Below are 21,253 nucleotides of genomic sequence, written 5' to 3' on the forward strand. Positions count from 1 at the left end.
ATATATACATATATATATTACCTTTGAATTTGTTATTATTATGCATTAGTAGCTAATAAAGATTGTGCAATTTCAAAAGAAATGTAAAGGGAAATCAATAAATCCATTAATCAGAATGAAAATATAATTTCCGTACATTGGTCAGATTTGGAGAAATTAAAGAGTAGCAATATTACTATATAAAAAACTGTGTGGGCTCAGTTTCCTAGAAAATGATCCATACAAGCTTTGAGGAAACAAGACTTTCTATAAATAACTGTTCATATTTTACATGCCAAAAAAAAAATGTGCCGCATAACCAGCAAATTAGTTATGTTATTAAAAAAAATGCTTGATATATTATTTTACTTACATTTTCTCACTTTCAAAAACGTAGGTGAATGGATGAGTGAAGTCGTATAATATATACAGGGAGTGCAGAATTATTAGGCAAATTAGTATTTTGACCACATCATCCTCTTTATGCATGTTGTCTTACTCCAAGCTGTATAGGCTCGAAAGCCTACTACCAATTAAGCATATTAGGTGATGTGCATCTCTGTAATGAGAAGGGGTGTGGTCTAATGACATCAACACCCTATATCAGGTGTGCATAATTATTAGGCAACTTCCTTTCCTTTGGCAAAATGGGTCAAAAGAAGGACTTGACAGGCTCAGAAAAGTCAAAAATAGTGAGATATCTTGCAGAGGCATGCAGCACTCTTAAAATTGCAAAGCTTCTGAAGCGTGATCATCGAACAATCAAGCGTTTCATTCAAAATAGTCAACAGGGTCGCAAGAAGCGTGTGGAGAAACCAAGGCGCAAAATAACTGCCCATGAACTGAGAAAAGTCAAGCGTGCAGCTGCCAAGATGCCACTTGCCACCAGTTTGGCCATATTTCAGAGCTGCAACATCACTGGAGTGCCCAAAAGCACAAGGTGTGCAATACTCAGAGACATGGCCAAGGTAAGAAAGGCTGAAAGACGACCACCACTGAACAAGACACACAAGCTGAAACGTCAAGACTGGGCCAAGAAATATCTCAAGACTGATTTTTCTAAGGTTTTATGGACTGATGAAATTAGAGTGAGTCTTGATGGGCCAGATGGATGGGCCCATGGCTGGATTGATAAAGGGCAGAGAGCTCCAGTCCGACTCAGACGCCAGCAAGGTGGAGGTGGAGTACTGGTTTGGGCTGGTATCATCAAAGATGAGCTTGTGGGGCCTTTTCGGGTTGAGGATGGAGTCAAGCTCAACTCCCAGTCCTACTGCCAGTTTCTGGAAGACACCTTCTTCAAGCAGTGGTACAGGAAGAAGTCTGCATCCTTCAAGAAAAACATGATTTTCATGCAGGACAATGCTCCATCACACGCGTCCAAGTACTCCACAGCGTGGCTGGCAAGAAAGGGTATAAAAGAAGAAAATCTAATGACATGGCCTCCTTGTTCACCTGATCTGAACCCCATTGAGAACCTGTGGTCCATCATCAAATGTGAGATTTACAAGGAGGGAAAACAGTACACCTCTCTGAACAGTGTCTGGGAGGCTGTGGTTGCTGCTGCACGCAATGTTGATGGTGAACAGATCAAAACACTGACAGAATCCATGGATGGCAGGCTTTTAAGTGTCCTTGCAAAGAAAGGTGGCTATATTGGTCACTGATTTGTTTTTGTTATGTTTTTGAATGTCAGAAATGTATATTTGTGAATGTTGAGATGTTATATTGGTTTCACTGGTAAAAATAAATAATTGAAATGGGTATATATTTGTTTTTTGTTAAGTTGCCTAATAATTATGCACAGTAATAGTCACCTGCACACACAGATATCCCCCTAAAATAGCTATAACTAAAAACAAACTAAAAACTACTTCCAAAAATATTCAGCTTTGATATTAATGAGTTTTTTGAGAACATGGTTGTTGTTCAATAATAAAATTAATCCTCAAAAATATAACTTGCCTAATAATTCTGCACTCCCTGTATTATGTAGACAGGTATATAGTTATAAGGTTTACTAGTGATCCCATGATTTGGTCAAGTCTCCTTAAGTTAAAGTCCATCTTGCAATTTGTCATGTGCCTGTTTTGACTCTTTTCATGGGTCAATGCTGCATAAACTTATAGGTGCATATCTATGCATTCCATCAATAGGAGACTGTAGAGACTTATCAAGGCAAAATGTATCAATATGCTAAAAAGTAAAAAGAAAAACTAAATAACAACCGATTACCAAGGAAACCAATAGAATGTCTCTCAATATGTAGCTCTTTACACTAAAATAGCACCTGTTGCCTAGATAAAGCTCGCTTCAAAATTCTTTTGAAAATCAAAAGTCTGTACCTGCTAGGGAAGCTAAAATAGGCAATTAAAAAAATCTTTTGTTCCCTTATTGATTATTAAATTCAATATGGTTACTCAAAAATTAACACTGACACAGTTAACTGTTAAAACAATATTTAAATGGGGTTATTAAATTAACTTACACAGTGAAATGGAAATAGACTTTGCTTGATAGTAAATTGATTGATTTGCATTTAAAAAAAAAATGAGTCTGTTAATCTATTTCCATCTAGGATTTCTAATCTTTTGTTTTCTTTACTGATTGGATTGAGACTTAATGTCATTCAGGGCCATTTTACAATCGTTACATAGAAATTCTGATAAAATGGTGGTTATTCTACTAAAATAGTGGTTATGATTCTAAATTACTGCTTTCGTGGTATGGAGTCTCATTCTGAGTTTTATAGAATATAAATAATGTGTCTTTCTCTCATCTATAATTCTCTCATTATTTTAGAAACGTTATTCTCACAATCTTAAATGTAAAAGGAAGGTGTAATTTAAAGTAACTTCTGTTATCTTAAAGTGCAAAATACAGTCCTTCTCAGGTCGTTCACTTTTTACGTGCAATTTTTCCTAATAAAGGGTTGTCGATTGATTGCTTTCAGATATTAAGAGTAATTAAACATGTTTTCCATTATCTTGTGTGGGACCAAATTAGATAAGGTAAATGAGGTGTAAACAGTCGTTTTGTTTTCACTTCTTGAGTGATTTTGTTTTTAGGAAAGAGTTTAAATGAGTGAGTTAAATCAGAGTATGTGGGTATTGATTTGCTGTTGATAAATAGTGAATGTACTCTTTTACCATGCTGTCCACTTCAGAGAAAGTTGAAGCACACAGGATGTCTTCCCATGCAATGTTTGGGATGGATTACCGAAACAGTTGGATAGACTCTTGGTAGTGACAGGAAAGTAGGAAGGTAATGGGTTTCAGATACAACTGGATTTCTAAACACAGCTATAAGTATGATTCTATTTCTTCAAATATCCTAAAAATTCAAATACTTGAACCCTCGCAAAATATACCAGGCAATTAAAATCACTAATAGACATTTTAAAAGCTGCCAAATGAATTTTAGAAAATAAGACATGATCAGAAATTAAACAGCAGTGTTGGTGAGTGGCCATGGAGAGCACCAGTAATTAGGAGTCATGTGAAGAGAGAAATTGTGTCTTGTTTTATGAGGAAGTTTAAAAGATTACTCCAAGCATCATATGGAAGCATATGGGATACATCAACACTTTACTAAAGAGGTCTCATTTATTTTCCTAACACAACAATGTTCTCTCTCCCTAATCATTAAATGTTGGCTATGACATATGTTGTTTGTAAAGTGGGTTTGTGGCACAGCATACATTTATCAATAAAAATAATGATACAATATACAGATAGAAGATTAGGTTATTAATTTATTTTCATTTTTTAGTTTCTTAAATGGTTTCCCCACTTTGTGAGTTTTTATTTTTTTTTATAGTTTTTTTTTTAATAAAGTAAATATTTTCTACTTTTTTTTTTTAAGTTCATTTACATTCTGTGTTTTCTTTATCTGTTTTATTTAACCTTGCTGGAAGTTTACTGAATATTTTAATAACAATAATTTATCACCAGCACATATGTGTATAATGGCTAGTTCATTAAAGTCAATCTTAGAGATGTAAGGAGAAAAGTTAAACACATAGAAACTTTCTGTGGTCTCCAGCTAATTGTCGTTCGTTCTTCCACTGGTGTATATTTCTTTGATGTGATACTAATTAGTCTACAGTGTTCTTTTGCATTTATATCTGTTCACTTGAAATATAATTGAAGAAAATGTATGGTTGGTATATTTTGTTATATTTCTAGTCTGCGTTACCAGAATATCAAGCAGGATTCTTCAGGCACTGCTTCACTGACTGAAAACAAGTTCAAAACAATGAACACCCAGTAACACTACAGAGACATGCATTGCATGGTCATTGCATGGAACAAAAGAACAGTTTTGCTTCAGATGCCTGGATTGGGATTTATTATGGGGAATATTGATCTGCATTCACAAAGTCAGAGTGGCAAAAATGTTCTGATGATGTGATGAAAAAGAAAAAGATGTACTATATACGGGTGTCAAATTGGGCATTTAAGTGATGGCAGGAGAGACACACATTTCTCTAAGGGAATAACAATCATTCATAGTACCTGGTTTTTAACATTCCTACCCTTAAACGGTAGTACTGTATATTGCATTTCATTCATTATTCATACCCACTGTCAAAAGTAAGTGTTTCACTTTTTCATTCCAAACGGCTTGCTATGACAGTGAACGGATTGAACCTATATGCCAGGATTTGTAAACCTATAATATTCTGAGTTCTCTTGTAAGGTGCAGTTTTGCAGACGTAGCTACCACTTAACACTTGCCGCACCACAGCATTGTACATGGGGCCAACAGGTAACAGTCTGACTGTTTTCATCTACAACTCCTATCAAGCCGTGCCAGCCTCCCTACTGGCAACCTATTATTGGAGTTCTATACTACTTCCGTCTTGGTGTATGTGTTATTTATAATAACATCTACTGGTTACTTCAGGAAAAGGCAGATAAATTAACAACACACTAAAGAGACTTGTGCAATGCCTTTGAGTTGTGCACTTCTGAAGAATTTGAAGCCATGCTTGTTTTCAAAGCACAATCTCTCCAATGATATTATTCTTAATCTGGTCTCTTGGTTACTGAGAAAAATTTAATATCTTGCAGCCAAAGGAATGTTTGAAGTCATATGAACACAGAGGACAGTAATAGCAATGAAAAAAATCATATATTCATGATTTTAGGTTAACCCAATAAGTTCCATGTTTCATATCTCTTCTATAACCATACAATATCATTAAATCTATACGTTTATAAATTGGATTTTATAATGAATGTTTTATCCTTTTGCCCTATTCATTTAGCTAGACTAAAGCAGTTATAGGTGCATCTTCAATAATAGTGACTGTTTCCTCCCACAATGCTTAGTTTGCAGTGCACCACAAAATGGTACATTTTGCACTGAAGGAGTGGATGGAGGGAACGCATCCAATACAGCAGATATACGAATAGAAGCGGAAGCCATCTTCATGAAAGAAGATAGCTTAGAATTAAAAGTTTGCAGATTATTGTATAAAAATGTGTGTATAGCATTCTTTTTAATACGAATCCCTGTCATCATGTTAATGTATGTTGATCATCAGTGTATTCAATCAGCCTCACTGCATGAAATAGTTAAATCATCTTTAAAGCATGTCTGCCTTGACAAAAAAAACTATGCCCTGTGCATTAATCAAAGGAAGCCATGTTAAAAGCAGATCTACAGATCTCAGCACATTAACGATGACACTGGAGGTGACCTCTCTAAATTAACAAGTGGCATAGAAATGCAGCAGGCTTATTAAGCATCTATTTATATACTGTTATCTTCTAATGCAGCCTGACTTGCAGAGGAATGCATGAATATATAAAAAAAAATAAAATGATCAATTCAAGCACGCAGGACAGAGCATGGCTTTTAATTATTTCACTAGTAAACAAAAGTCTTGGTCATATCTATCATTTGTAAACTATTGATAGCCCCATTGCAAGTGCTAAGCACGTTAAATACTTATTCGTTAATTTATCGGCATGTAAATAGAGGAAATGGATACTCCTTATAATCCAGTGGAAGATTGTGACTGCCGTTGTGAGTTCAATGCAGTGAAAGGGTGTAAAACACCCCATTGAGGACCATATTGTGAAATTTATATGGAATCTATCAAAACTCTGTTCCTCTACCTGCTCACACAGGGTTCCAATAAGTCCTTCCAAATCTTGTTTTTCGTGCAGGACCATCTGTTTTTCTTCATACTCTTGCTCCAACTGCATCTCAAACTGGCGCAGCTATAAAAAGAAACAGAAAAACAATAATAAAATAAAAAACAGCAACCAAATTAAAAAAAAAAAAAAAAACACGGTTGCTGTTATCTTTATTTTTCATCTTAAATAGTCATTCTAATTGGCACCAACATTAATGGATTTTGTATCTGGATGTATATTCCTTTGCTTCCTAATCTCCTGCCTTCTGTAAATCGCATTTTCCAATCCTCTGTGGCAGTGACCTTTCTTGACCCACTTATTAAACAATGATATATTGGATCCTACTCCGTTGCAGGATGCTAATCCTTTCACTACCCTTGATATGTCAGGATTGTCATTATAGGAAAGGAGGGACTAACAGGCTCACATACAGGTGAGAAGGTATGTCTAAGATTAAAATGAGGCCACTTAAAAAGGATCAACAGTCAATTTTCATCACCCATTACTATTTTTGAACTGTTATCATGAATACATTTCGTATTGCTCATGCCTTTAAAATATCGGGATTATAAAAAGGGCAGAGGGCCTAAATACATTTCAAAATGCTCTTTAAATCTCATTCAGGTAAAAAGACAAGTTTCTAATCACTTATCATATACATTCAGATTCACATTTTTCAACTTTTGCTGTTGTTCAGTGACACAACCTACAAATACCAAACAGTAAAACAAACACAAGGATTTCAATTTAACTTAGGTAATTATCTTCTTTGATATATTGCTGGGGTTTTAGTAAAGTATACAAACAGTGCCGGAACTGTAGAGAGGGCCTTCGTACAAGAACGTTTTTGGGACCCCTTCTAGTGCAAGAGTGACCAAAAAGGTAAAAACCCATCTGTCATACAACTCTATTGATGCTATGCCATCTGGAGATCTACCAATTGCCCATCCTTACAGTGTTGTATTTGTGAATAACGTTTGTGCATTTGAATGTAAACATGTTTCTGCGCAGAGTATATTTTTGTGTATGTAGTGGAAAATTTGTATGTGTTGTTGCCATTGGAATGCAGGGATGTGCGTTTTGCAGTGTTTGCGGTTTAATGCAGGGCTGTGTTTGTATGTAGTGTTGGCATTTGATATTGAACCCCAGGGGGAGTATGTGTTGTGTGGAACACAATGAGAAATATTGTTATATGTGGTCCCCTGGGGTGAAGCATTCAAAGAGTAGCGAAGACCGGTGCTCCGCTACAGACAACTGAGAGAAATATACTCCAGGCCAGGAGTTCAGACTGACTAACACACACAGCTCAGCTGAAAGTAATTAGCAGCACTAAAATTAAATAAATCCCTCCCTCGTAGCCAGACAATAGAGGCTTTTTGGGGCTGGAAGCAACATATTAGGCTGCAAGTGAGGACAAGAGTGCAGCAAACTCTGACAGTCTATAAGGTTGGTGAAAAGTGTTTTATTTAGTTTAAACCCTGTTAGGAAGGGGTATCTATGTTAATAAGAGCTCAGATGAGCTAGGATTGTGTTTGTAGGAATTTATTTTGTGTTTTATTGTTTCTAATGCTGTTTCCTGAAGTGGATTGTAAAATAAATTGTCTGGATTTTTCACTGATTCCTCAAGGCTGTGACTATTTAATACCTTCGAGGACCGTGCTATTTGCAAGGACATAGTACACTGGGGGATCACAGGATCACAATACATACACTGCCATACATACATACATACTTACACAGTTATACATATGTACTAACACACATACACAAGAATTAATATACCCACATAGATACACACTGACACATACACACACACAGACCCAGAGATAAACACACTGAAACATGCACACATGACACACAGATACACATCCTGATCCACAGATATAAACACACACAGAGACCCTAACACACAGATACACATACACTGACATATACACACCTTGACACACAGATACAAATGCACACACAGATCCGGAAACACAGTTACACAGATATTTATATACAGATGCACACCATGACACACAGATAAACAACTGATATATACACATCCTGACATATAGATACAAGCACACACCCTGACACACAGATACACATCATAACATACAAATACAAACACACGCAGTGACATATACACACTTTGACACATATACACACCTTGAAACATGCACACACAATCTGACATACATAGACACATACATGTCGTCATTTTTATATTTGTACCCACCCTCCTGTTAGCTTATCTGTTGTGTGCATGAGAGTGGCTTTCTTGGAATCCTGCTGCTGCTGGCCAAGGCAATTGTGAAATCTCCAGCAGCTCACTTCTGCTTTTTCTTCCCATGCGTCTTGTGCTGTTGCTGCTGTCTCTTGCCGCCTCCTCCCCCTCTCTCGCTCTTATGAAGGCAGGAGGAAGTTAAAGGCTGTCACTTCCTCCCAGGTGGCCGATACTACAGGGGCCCAGTCACTTTATTGGAGGGTGGCGGCGCCCAACCAGGTCCCTGTTCAACAATACTCATCTGTGGCCCTAAGTGTATGTGCCACCCCAAGTGCCTGGGACTCAGTGCAGGAATATGGGCCGCTTCAGTGGTAGTTCGTCCACTGTATACGACCATATATCACAATGGTCTCTGAGTATTTGTTGTTTAATGAAAAATGTAAATACACACATTACACATACACTAACTTCCACCCACTGATTGTTTTTGTTTATAGCACCATTCTCTGTAACATCTAGAAATTCACAGGTGATTATATATCACCAACAATATAAATAAAAACCTCCCTATGGCATCATACATGGGCAGCTGAAACCTAGTTTTTAAGTAGGACATAAATGTCTATACACATCAGCTGCAGTTATTTTCATGAATAAATAATATAATATTGTGTTTATATGTTGCAGTACATCAATAGAAGCATTGTTCTCACTTGTTCCTTTTTTTCCTCTATTGCTCACTTTTTACTTGATCTGTGGATCAAATCGACATGTAGTGTCTGTACCCTTATCATCCATCATAGCCCAACAAACATGCTCAGCCATTACATGTTTTGTTTGGTTCGTGATTCGAGAACATGTTGGCTCGGATTTTGTGAATTCAGCTGATCATCCAATCGGCCCGAATTCAGAGGAATTGCAGCTCAGACTAGAGCAAATCTCCAGGACTAAGAGTCTGTTGTTTTCATGAACCATTTGGAACAACCAGTCACTGAGTTCTGCTTTGACCTTAGCAGGGTCTAATAACTCAACACAGTCTAGCTTCCAATTTGGTCACAAATGAATCTGTGAATAAAGTGCCCATGGTGACTACTCAAGTCAATCATCACTTTCATAGCTTTGGTCAACCAGGTTTTAATGAAGAACCAACAAAGCCAGATGTCTTGTCTCAATGTTCTGTTCTCTTAACACAAATATATGGTGTGACATACATTTCCTTTAGGTATATTTTTAGCACATATTATACACCATTATTAGAGCGTTCAGTAGCTGGTTATAGATGTATGTGTCAATCACCTCTTTAGGTTGCACATTTATCTGCAAATGATCCACTTAGAGATTTCTGCTACTCAAGTCTTAAATGTCAAAATGCAGATGTACTGACAAGGGAACATTATTTTCTAAAGCAAGCCATCACAAGTAACAATTTATAAAAATAAAATCAATGATTATGTCACATAGCCAGCCATTTTAATGCTCCTGAAAGCACTGAACTCTAAGCAGAAGGGCTGTCAGCGGTTCAGCTGTGGAATATCACTGTGTGTATACGCAACACACGCCTACGCTCTTGCATGTGATTAATTAATGAACAGCTTCAAAATAACTGCCTATGGCCACTTCTATTTGTACAACCAAGAAACAGATGGCTTGGCTTTAGAAGAACCCTAGTTTTTTTTGTATTTTTTTTTTGTACTCAGCTATTTTTGCAATCTGATTGTGTGGGTCTTAACCTTGCGTGATGATATATTTTCTGATTAATTAACCCCAATGTTATTTTTATTGTTGCACTGCATTAATATAAGACATTACTGACACCTACAGGTTATAGGACCCTCATTGACCAGTTAGTAAAAAAGCATGTAAGAGATCATTCATCTATCTCACAGAGAATTAATTCTAAAAAATACTCTTTACTTGCTTTAGTATTCATATTTCTTATAAATAAACTATGTAGACCCCATGAATTCAAATAACAATATAATGCATTTACCTACTAGCTAATTTGCAGATATGTAACTACCTTGTATTGATCAATAACATACACAGAAATGAAGATGTATGTTATGAAAAAGTGTTTAAACGCAAATTACCTTGTATTTGCATTTGCACCTTTAAGGTAGGCATAAAGATTGTTTAAATACCAAAAACAAAGGAGCAGACTTGAATGCCTAATATTTTTTTTTACAAAACACAGAAAACACACATCATAGAGAAATAAATGGATATAAAAATTGTTGCATTTTGTTTGTATATATTAAAATAGTTTCATAATAATTAGACCACTTTTCAATTTTACTGCATCTGTCATGCTGGTCCTTTTATGGTGATAATTATTTTATACTTCTATGCACAAGCTAATTGTTTTCAAATTAGGGTACACTTGTTTTTGTCAACAAATGACCTAACCCAGTACACGGGAGGGCTCAGAGATTAAAATCCTATGCAGACTTGACAGATCTTTCCTTGTCATTCTTTATACTTCTGTATTAATCTTTTATCGATCTGAGGCTTGAATGAACCTGCAGTATGTTGCACGCCTACACTATCTGACATTCAAACGGCTACAAATGAAGAAGTCAATAGAGAAATACAGAGGAGGAAAGTTTGTCAACTCTATGAAGTTGCAATTTAATTAATCAAGAATGAGTTTGTCCATGGTGCCCGTCTATAACCTTATCGCCCATTGCAATCACAGCTATGGAAATTATCGCTAGCTTACACGTCTTTGGCATGACTGACGGATATCCTCTAATTCCTCTTCTTTATCTTCAAGTTCCTTCTGATGCATCTGCTTCATTCGTTCAATTTCCATTTCAAATCGGAGGCGCATCTGTAGAAGGAGATAAGGGTTACAGTAACAATACAGATGTTTCCACATTGCATTATTTATGTATGTCCATCTTTATAACAGAAATGAAATGTTAATTATTAATAATATTTTTAACAAACCTATAGATAAGTAAAGACTAACCATGGCATTTTAAATATGTATACATTATATTTCCCACTGTCTAAAGCCATATTCAAGGATCTATTAGGTAAAATAAAGCCCATGAATGAAACCCTGAAGTAGGCATTTTATAAGATGGTCAGGTGATGGGGTGAAATATTTCTTAAAAGCATCTGCAGAGCCACATTTAGCCAGTTACTAAGGGGGAAAGAATTGTGCTTTGCGTGACTTTTTTATTAATCAAAAATAACATGGTAATATGAAAATTCTTTATCATATTATAAAGTTCTAAAAGTTGGTGATATGCAGTTCATATCACTGAAGCAGTTCAAATTACTGAATACAACAGAACTTTTGAGAGATTTGGCTGAAGCGGTGTTAATCTCAGATTTATAGAAGAGTCCTGTAGTATGTAATCCCTGATAGAATCTTACCTAAGATCACCTCTATGTACTATAAAGTGACAGTGTCCTACAGCCCAGAAATACAACAAGATTTCAGGAAAATACTGAAAATATAAATTAAAAATAAAAAGGTATATACCTTTAAAGTCTCCTTGGATGCGCTGTACAGTGGGTGGGCCTGGAGTTACATGCAGGCCATCCCTCACCAGGAAGAGGATCTAATCTCATAAACCCCTATGAAACAGGAGTTTCTGTGACAAGTTGTTTATACCCTAAAGGCAGTTACACTCACCATATAGGAATTACTATGTAAATCGATTGCAGAAACACAACAGCTGTGATTATTTAACACATAGCAGTGCACTATTCAGCGAAATAGGCTATGTATTGGTCAGCAGAGTCGTGGACTGCATGTGAGCAGTCTGCAGCTTTTCTCTTTGTTCCTGGGAGGGCAGGGAACGTAGACCATGTTTTGTGTGCATAAATTGGAACTGACAGCCATGAGGTGAAGCTACATGTTCCAAAAGGTAAGGTATTTAAACAAGCAAGACTAGGTTACCATTATCCACCATGTTTTCAAGGACATATATAATGTTGTCATATTGACAATGCATGTATAATGCATATTCTACAGGATTATTCAGTGCCTGGTTACTTAATATTATACATCTTCTTCTGAATTCTACATACTACAGACTAACCCTTTTCATTTGCTGCCCATCAATATGTATATGTGATATGTGTATGTGAAAACATTGATAGGGACTTCTAACCCTAACCTTGCATCATAAAAATGGTGTTTCAATTAGTGGTTTTGATGACTAGAGTTACAGTTTGACCATGGATTTATATAGGCCGTTGTAGTAGTACTAAGCCCATCGTGTTCATCAGCACAATATGTAATTTACAGTAACCTTCCCCAAGACAATGGAAACCCAACAGGCACTGGGAGCAGCATACTTAAACCGATATGGAAGATGTAATCTGACATTAAAGTGACCCTCTATGCAACAGAACCACTATAGTTAGTTAAATGTTGGTTTCCAACTATATTCTGCAAACACACTCTTTTCTGTGCCTACATTGCTCCAAAAAGGACACCTCTAGTGTCTGTCACCAGGATAACCCCTAGAGGTGCTTGCAGGACCAATGTTTGACACCTTCACCCTCAGCATGAAGACACCAAACGCTGAGGAGATTGGCTCTGCGTGGCAATTGCTCTGCATGTGCAGTAGCCCTCTCCCACAATGGGGAGAAGCACTGGATTGACAGAGATGATCATCATTGCATCTTAATGATGCTTTTGTATCAAACATGATGCCATCTACTTCATATATGTGTTTCACCAGACAGTGACTATTTGATCAACATGATTATTAAAGACATGGAATGGTACAAAGTGTTAGCATTTTACTTGGTTACTCAGATTCTCATTAACTACTATAAGGCAACAGTTGAAGATCAGATCACATTTCAGGTAGAGTAAAAGCTAATTTTGAAGGATATCTACAGCAATGAAATGTGGGGTGGGGGGCAAATAATTAATTGTAGTGTTGTACAAAATCACCTTTTTTTTATTGCCTGATTTGCCATACTATTACCTGTTCAAGATGCTGTATGGAGTTATCCTGATCAGCTAGCTTCTGGTTCTGTTCAGAAATGCTGGATTCTAGGTCCCACACTTTCTTCTTCAGGCTGGCCACAGAATCACTACCCACCCCTCCAGAAGAGCAGAGATCTTGTACTTGCTTCCTTAGCACCTCAAGCTGCTTAGTTAAATTGGTTGTTTCTTGTTCTTTTTGCTGTCAAAGATAACAAGAAATAAATAGGTTGTGAGCATAGGTTTATCAAAGTTACACATCTGCAGATGAGATGATAGGTTCATGGAAAAATATACAAGACAGAAAAAAAAAATCAACAAAAACCTATTTATTTGTCACTTCTGAAAATATGTAAAGTAATAAGTGAGTGTTATGTTAATATTTAATGTCATTTAAATCCACAATAATGAACATCTTTTAATGGTAAATAATATTATCAAGGTTAAGGATATTTCTCAAGGGGGGTGGGAGGGGTGTGTTAATTATGGCCCAAAAAAGTCACATCTTGCACATATTGTAACAAGTTAATTGCCTTATTGATTGACGGAGTTGGTTTACCCTGGCAAGGATCAAGGGAGTTGTAGTTCAAGAACAGCTAAAAAGAGCGCAGGTTGTTTGCCTTTCAATTAGCTAGTGCACTGACATTTTTTACTTGCCTGAAAAACAAAGTGAATTTAAAATTTTAGTTCTATATAACTGAACTGAAACCAAAGCTGACTTGGAGCTTTTTTTTTTTTTTTTCCAATTCAGCTATTTATATAATATATATATATATATATATATATATATATATATATATATATATATATATATATATATATATATATATATATATATATATATATATATATATATATATATATATATATATATATATATAGCAATGTCTGTAGACTTCAGTAGGACAATTGCCATTCTGTTACCAGAAATCTCTTTGGTAATAAAATCTAGCTGATTTGCCATATACAATCTGTTTTCCTGGATTGATACAACTTTAACATGCTGCAGTACGTATAATTAGAGTGTAGTATTCATATGTATCAGGAATGAAAATAGTTCCACAGTTATTCACTAAACTCTGAATTGCAGACAATTTAAATATTAAGATTAGGCTAAAACAGTTGATCTGGAAAAACACCATAACTCAGCTGTAGGTACAGGTTAGCTATTTTAATCTCAATTTAGGAAGTGGAATTTCAATTTTCAGCTATATGGAGCTTAATCAATAAAGCTCTTAGATAACTACAGTGATCACTGCTTGGATAGTTAATTGATTTCCTTTCTACATTCTATTGATTCTGGTCATACTAAAGGGCAGCACTATTCATGCTCAGACCTACAGCATGAAAAAGTATAATGTGCCAAGGAAATCATGCTAAGTACAGTATTTCTGATATACAAAGACCCTGGTGTGTTGGCAAATGGTATAAACATTATTCCTTTATGCTCACTATATAATTATTATTTTTCAGATAACTTGAAAGCAAAGTAAATAAAATAATTTGATCAGTACATAGACAGATGTAAAACATTCAGTTAGGTAAACAATAGTTTTCTCAATAATTACACAGATTTTTCTCTCATATACACAGATCACATATATTTATATTTGCCAATCTTTTTTAATTGATACCAATTATATGAGGAAATCTCATTTCACTCCTGTAGGCATATAATAACCTTTGCAGCTTTACAGGAGAGACAGACTACCAAAGGCAAACACAATTTGTGCTTTTAGTTTCCATCTAATTTTCAAGTTCTCAGTAGAAGCTTTAGAGTATGTGACTTCAGTGATTTTCCTCATCTGTGTACAAAATTAGCAAATTGTGCATAATTGCATAGCCAAAAATAAGACGTGACAGAAATGGCCTAATTTGGGATGTGTAATTACAGCATCAAGTAGATAGTGAAAGGGGATGTGCATGGAACTATTCAGAAAATTCCCAGATTCAGATCGTAAAATATATTTAACCACACTCAGAGAGTATGCTCTTCTTTTTAAAGAGGAACTGTCACATTTCTAGATAGTGTTTAAGTTTATAAAATGTTTACCATGATTCTCTGCACTCCTGAAAGTTTGGTATCATTCGGGTGATCGTAGAACACTGGTTTAAATGGAAACTCACTACAAACGCTTATCTCTGTTTTGCCAAAAACTAGCCCACATTAACTTCAGTAGAGATTAGTTTGGTAAATCTTTAGAGGGATGAGTAACATACGTTGATTTTTTTATTAAATGCCCGATCTGTGCGTTTGCAGAAGGTGAATTTAAATTACAATGAAGAAACTATTTTACATGAACAAAAACACAAGCAATAGCTACTATTCTTCTCCAAATTCATACTATTCTAATCTCAAATATATAAAAGTATGTTTTAAATTCATTCAGTGCTTTGTTTATTATTTATATTTTAAGTAAGCAAGGTTTTCAAAGATTCGCTAAAATGGTGAGTCTGCAAGATAGTTTCTAGAAAAACATATTTCTTATTACATGAATACTGCAGTGGACAGATTTTCATCTTTCCATATACACCCATTCATGACAACTAAAAAGACATAAGCAAGGGAGGGCACCTACGAGTGGGATCTTAAAAATATAGAGCACCAATGGCTATTGTGCTATTTAAAATATATAGCACCAATGGCTATTCGTGGCACTTCATTTGATACGACACCTATTCAATCTTATCCATAAGCCAGGCATGTGATGGCACCAAAGCCCCAGCAGTTCAGTGGGCCCACTGATGTCCATCACTCTGAAATCCTGGCTGCACTGGCTCTGTTGGTAGTTCCTGTCATGTAATAAAGGCAGGCAGTGCTGCAGGGAGACTTGTTTGGTGCCAGACAATAGTACACACTGCGGGAGTGAAAGCTGGGCTCAGAGTGAGGGTAAATGCATGTGTGTGAGTGTACCTGTGCATGTATTTCAGTGTTTGTGGGTCTTTGTGTGTGTCTGTATGTGCATGTCAATCGGTGTGTTGTATGTGTGTCTCTCTTAAAGTATATCTATATGTGTATTCATGCAGATCTGAATCATTTTAGTTACATTTTTCCAATAAAAACAAAAACACATACATTTGATTGGTAAATTAAAATAAAAGTACTTACTGATCTAGATAATATTGCCTACATATAGGCGTTTAATTTAAAAAATGGATATATTACTGATTGCACATCTTAATGAAATGTGCTGAACACATCTGTGGTTGTACATCTTCTTTCCCCTCTAGCACTACATGACACCTATCTAGTTATCAATATCTCGCTTAAACCAGCCCAGAGGGATGCAGAATTAAATTCCAGCCCCCTTGTGTTCTTGTTGAAAAGTAAAAAATATAGAGTCAAATATATTGAATTTCCATATCCTACAAATACAAAACATCTTAAATAAAAACACTTTAGTAAAATAAAAATAAGGTTAATTCTCTACACAGTGAACTGTGGTGAATTGAAATTCAACCTGCAAAATCCAGATGAAATAGTTATTCGAACCACCATGGGTGATTTGAAGTGGTCATTGTGGTAGCAGTATGTATGTGCCGTGTTCCAATCAGCTTGGAAAGAGAACTGTCCAGAAATTAAAGATGTTAAACCCAAAATAGCGGATCTGGAAAACATTTCCAATACAGCTGTTTTTAATCTCAACTATTATAACCTAAAACGTACAATTCCCTTGTCAATTCTCAACAACTCTCAGTTCACGGAATAAAACTCATGACAAATCTAATGGGTACAGACTATACAGGCATTGTTCAAGAATGTTATTTTCATTTCATTGACTTCAAAAATCTTACCGTTTATAATGAAATGCCAGGAAAAAAATATTCCTGATTTTTGAATAGAATAGAATAGTTGACCAGAAGCAGGAACAGCGTCACATTTTTAAGGGACTCTATTACCCAGAATGTATACAAACACATCTGATTTTCAGCACATTGTTATGTAAAGTGCGGCACTTTGTTTCAAATCAGTGCCATTTTGCATAAAATGCAGCATTTGACTGATGTACTCTTTGAATACATTTTTCCCTGTGGCAAAGTTTGCCGTTCTCATTATATGCCTCGATAAATCAGATGTGTAGTTTCACTTTGTTTGTGCTGGTGAGTGATAGGAGACTCCGATAGCACTCAAAATAAATTATCCTAAAGACAAGTATTACTTTAGTGATCCCTCGCTGTCAGGAATAAGGAAGAAACTCATAGCAGGGCTTACATTTTGTAGTCCCTTTTTACGAGTCAGGCCTTCAATACTTAGCACTGCAAGTCATAGCATACTATGGCTAGCGGTGCGTGAAATCTTGAGTCCTGTGATATTAAGTAAGATGTTTTGGACACCTCCTGCATTGGTTCCTTTTTTGAGAAAGATTCATGACTGTTTATGTATTTATTCATTTAACAGTGACTTGAAAATTAGATTCCATATGTAAGCCCAAAATTGATGAGTAGAAAAATCCAGCATTTTCTTGTTATTTTGTTCCAAGTACTTAACTGTTATCAATTCAATGAATTTATCGTAATACAGAGGAAGAAGAGCCAAAATGACTTTACACATTGTTTTCAGTTTACCACAACTTTTAATTTAAAATATATACACCTACCAGCTATCTTTCATCTGTGTTTTTCGTGAATACATGAAGGCATAACTATTATTAAATGTCTGTAAATAGCACCTATTGCATTTATACCACATGTGTCCTACTACACTTTGCACGTGAGATATGGAGAATATCAGATGATATTGGCACTCTTGGGTATACATATATGCAAATTTAAATCAGATTATGCAAATTAAAAGGAGTAAGCATGTGTGATATTTCAATCTTCTGTGATAAAGTAAAATATAGTCAGATCTCTCAAATAAAAGCTAAGAATTAATAGCTTCAGCAAAGGGTGGGATGAGATGAAGGGGAAGGTACATATAGTAAAGGGAAGTGACATTTCGGAGGCTGATAGACAGGTGCTATACGCATTCCACGTAGGATAAGCCATGCTCTGCTGAACTTGGACATAGTGCTCTGATTTTGTGCTGCATATCAAGAGCACGACTAACGATGTGCTTGTGCTGGTTTTGCCTAAGCCAGGAGAGCTGAGAGGTATGTTTCTAAACTAGTCAAAATAATCCAATGTGGTTAATCATGTATTTTTGTAATGTGATAGTGTTTTGTAAACTTTATTCACCATTGTATGTTTGGCTTTGTTTTTCTCATAATGATGTATATATATATATATAGCTGCATTTTGCTTGCCACTGAAAGAAAACTGAATAGTTATTGAACTCATAGAAGAGCTGCGGCTGACTCATTGATCTTGGAGAAAACAATACTCTGCAGGCTCTTGTACCTTTAACGTGACAGTATAAAAGGTGTAATTACATGAGACATGAGATTGGAAATGCGGATTCTATTATTCAGGAGGCTTACAATGATTTATAAGGCAAGCTACATAGCTAGAAGGTTAAGTATTAGCCTATCCCAGTTACAGCATACATTGTGATAGCCGCCACGGACAGTACGCCAATAGTTCGAAATCTACAAGTGGCATGAACAGAGGTTACCCTGCTTTAATATTTCTTGTCTTGAAATGGTATTACAAGTCCAGAGAAAGCAAATATTATTACTTTTTGAGCATTTACTTTCCACAGTGACTTGAGAAAATATTTGACCTATTTCATTATTCCCTTGAATTTTTAAAATTTGCTATGCTGAATCATTTAAGATTTTTTGTATAAATTGTAATAAAAGATAAGAACACTGAGTAAACACTAAATGTAGTTCATAAATGTTAATCTTATTTACAAAATAAAGTTATTCAGAAATAACTGTCTCTTTATGAAAAAGTAATTACTCCTTTAGTTACTCAGTCACCCATAAGTCAAATTTAATTGATCATTGGATTCAACTAGAGCCCACATTCCAATCTTGATTATATAAGTCGTTAATTTAAACCGTTAATTTAAAGTTGTTAATGTATAGATACAGAACCTTACCATGAATGTGAAGTAGGTTATAACACCTCAACATACCTTATGTCGCAATCAAAAGAAAATACCCCCAAAGATCAGCTTGGGATGTGTTACAAAATCATTTCTTAGGCTTTGGAACATGAAGGAACCTCTATCAAAGCCATAATCCCCACAGATTACTTGGAAATGTGTCTAACCTCCTGAGGTGTTGTCATACTATGAACATTCATCCTCACATACATAATATTTACGACCCTCTGAAAGAATGGTGTCTATTTTCTTTTTTTTTTTCTTTACCCTAATCAGACCTGTGTACTTTCTGTTCCATGTTGCTTTACCCCTGTATCATAAATCATCTTTGAATTTTTTACATCTTTTTTGCTCAGAAATGTTTTAGTCTTGAGAAAAAATTCTGTTAGTCTAATAAGAAAGGTATTACAATATGGTTTCATGTGTTTTTTTACATTTGTATCACTGGTCTAATACGGCCACAATCTCTATTCTGCAGCAATAAAGTGACCCTTCCCTTTCATAGAGCAACGGGCCTAGTCACACCATGCAAAATAGCACTAGACCATGCATACCAGTAGATAATGTTATCCTGGTATGCTCCACACCAAGATTCGTCCATCAGAGTGCCAGATAGTAAAGCATGTTTTATCACTCCAGAGAACACATCTTAACTGCTCCAGAGACCAATGGTGGCATGCTTCAAAACACTGTAGCCGACACTTGGCCAGTTGATAGCCATGTTGATGGCTAGTGTATATATAATTGTTTTATATAGAATGAAGCATTGATGTTCAATTATGTTTACAAAGGTAAAAATAAAATGCACAATATATTTACAATGCGGAGAGAGATACTGCAAATTTCCAAGGGTAAAGTTGGGCCTGAAATGCATAGCCATACAACAGTATGATTGGCCCAAGTGGTTGTCGCAATATCTTTGACAAATTTCATATTTCTCTGACCTGCAAAGATTTGAACTGTGATTTCACCTGTAAATTTTGTCGTAGTTTTCCAACTTCCCATCGGCAGGATGTATTTTCTTGTGTCACCTTCTCACGTAGACTCTTCTCAAAAACTGCTTCTCCAATAGCTTGAGCTAATTGCATATCAAACCTGCAAAACAAAAATTTCAGTTACCTCTTGTTCCCATAGATGGCTGATTTGGGATCACCACTTCGAACATTTTATAGAGGGATTAGATGAGCAGAAAGTAAAATAGCAGGAAAAAGCAATATCATTAACTTGGTGAGTTACTTTCCAAACGTTTGCTGGGTGACATTTCACTTCTGTCACCATAAAACATGATTAGATATCCCTGGCTGGCAAAACGCATTCATCATGAATTGTACGTTTCTGAAGAAAATGACAAATTCATGGAAATTTGTCATTTCTATTCAAAAGATTATATTTAATGGTATGGAACCTTCCCAAAGTACTCTTACCAATACCTTACAGACCCGCATTTATCTCTAACAACCTTTATCTGGAAATGCGAGGCTGGATTCGGTAAAAAAAATGTATAAACAAAGGATTCAATGTCTACAGTGAAATGTATTTGTTTTTGTTCTATGTATATCTACTGGTCAAGGTAAAATTGACAAAACAATAACCACATAGGATCTGAGAGGCATGGCTAGAGTGCACCCACTGCATTGAAAGTAAACACCATAGTTAGCTCCAACACTTGATCCATTCAACCTTGAACTAGTCTGCCTAGTTAATCTGCATAGCTGTATCCCCGTAGGCGACCATTGTATGTTTCCCAGACATTACAGCAGTTACTTGTTTTTCGTCAGCAAACAAAATTCATATGCAGCTGTTAAAAAAAATTGGCATTGTGCCAAACTTTGTTTTAAGTGTTTTTCATTTTAATTATTACTACAATTTTTTTTTAGATCTTCAAAGTGCGAAGGTTTGGGAAATATGCATAAAAAATGCTTTCAAATGTGTAATAAGATGGTTTTGAAAGTTTGAGAATAAGTGTTTAT

General features: G+C 35.6%; 1 protein-coding gene across 3 annotated transcripts in view; it reads right to left on the bottom strand.

Annotated features, from left to right (window-relative positions):
• MYO18B (myosin XVIIIB) overlaps nucleotides 1-21,253 on the bottom strand; it is a 560,248-nt gene that overhangs the window by 206,029 nt on the left and 332,966 nt on the right. For all 3 annotated transcript variants that reach the window (XM_063454642.1, XM_063454641.1, XM_063454640.1), the window contains exons 31-34: nucleotides 20,255-20,378; nucleotides 13,293-13,493; nucleotides 11,057-11,167; nucleotides 6,105-6,209 (exon numbers count right to left, since the gene is read on the bottom strand). In XM_063454642.1, coding sequence (XP_063310712.1) covers nucleotides 6,105-6,209; nucleotides 11,057-11,167; nucleotides 13,293-13,493; nucleotides 20,255-20,378 — 541 coding nt within the window. The remainder of the gene's footprint in view (nucleotides 1-6,104; nucleotides 6,210-11,056; nucleotides 11,168-13,292; nucleotides 13,494-20,254; nucleotides 20,379-21,253) is intronic.

This window comes from Pelobates fuscus, chromosome 5 (genome assembly GCF_036172605.1).
Source record: "Pelobates fuscus isolate aPelFus1 chromosome 5, aPelFus1.pri, whole genome shotgun sequence".
NCBI lineage: Eukaryota > Metazoa > Chordata > Amphibia > Anura > Pelobatidae > Pelobates > Pelobates fuscus.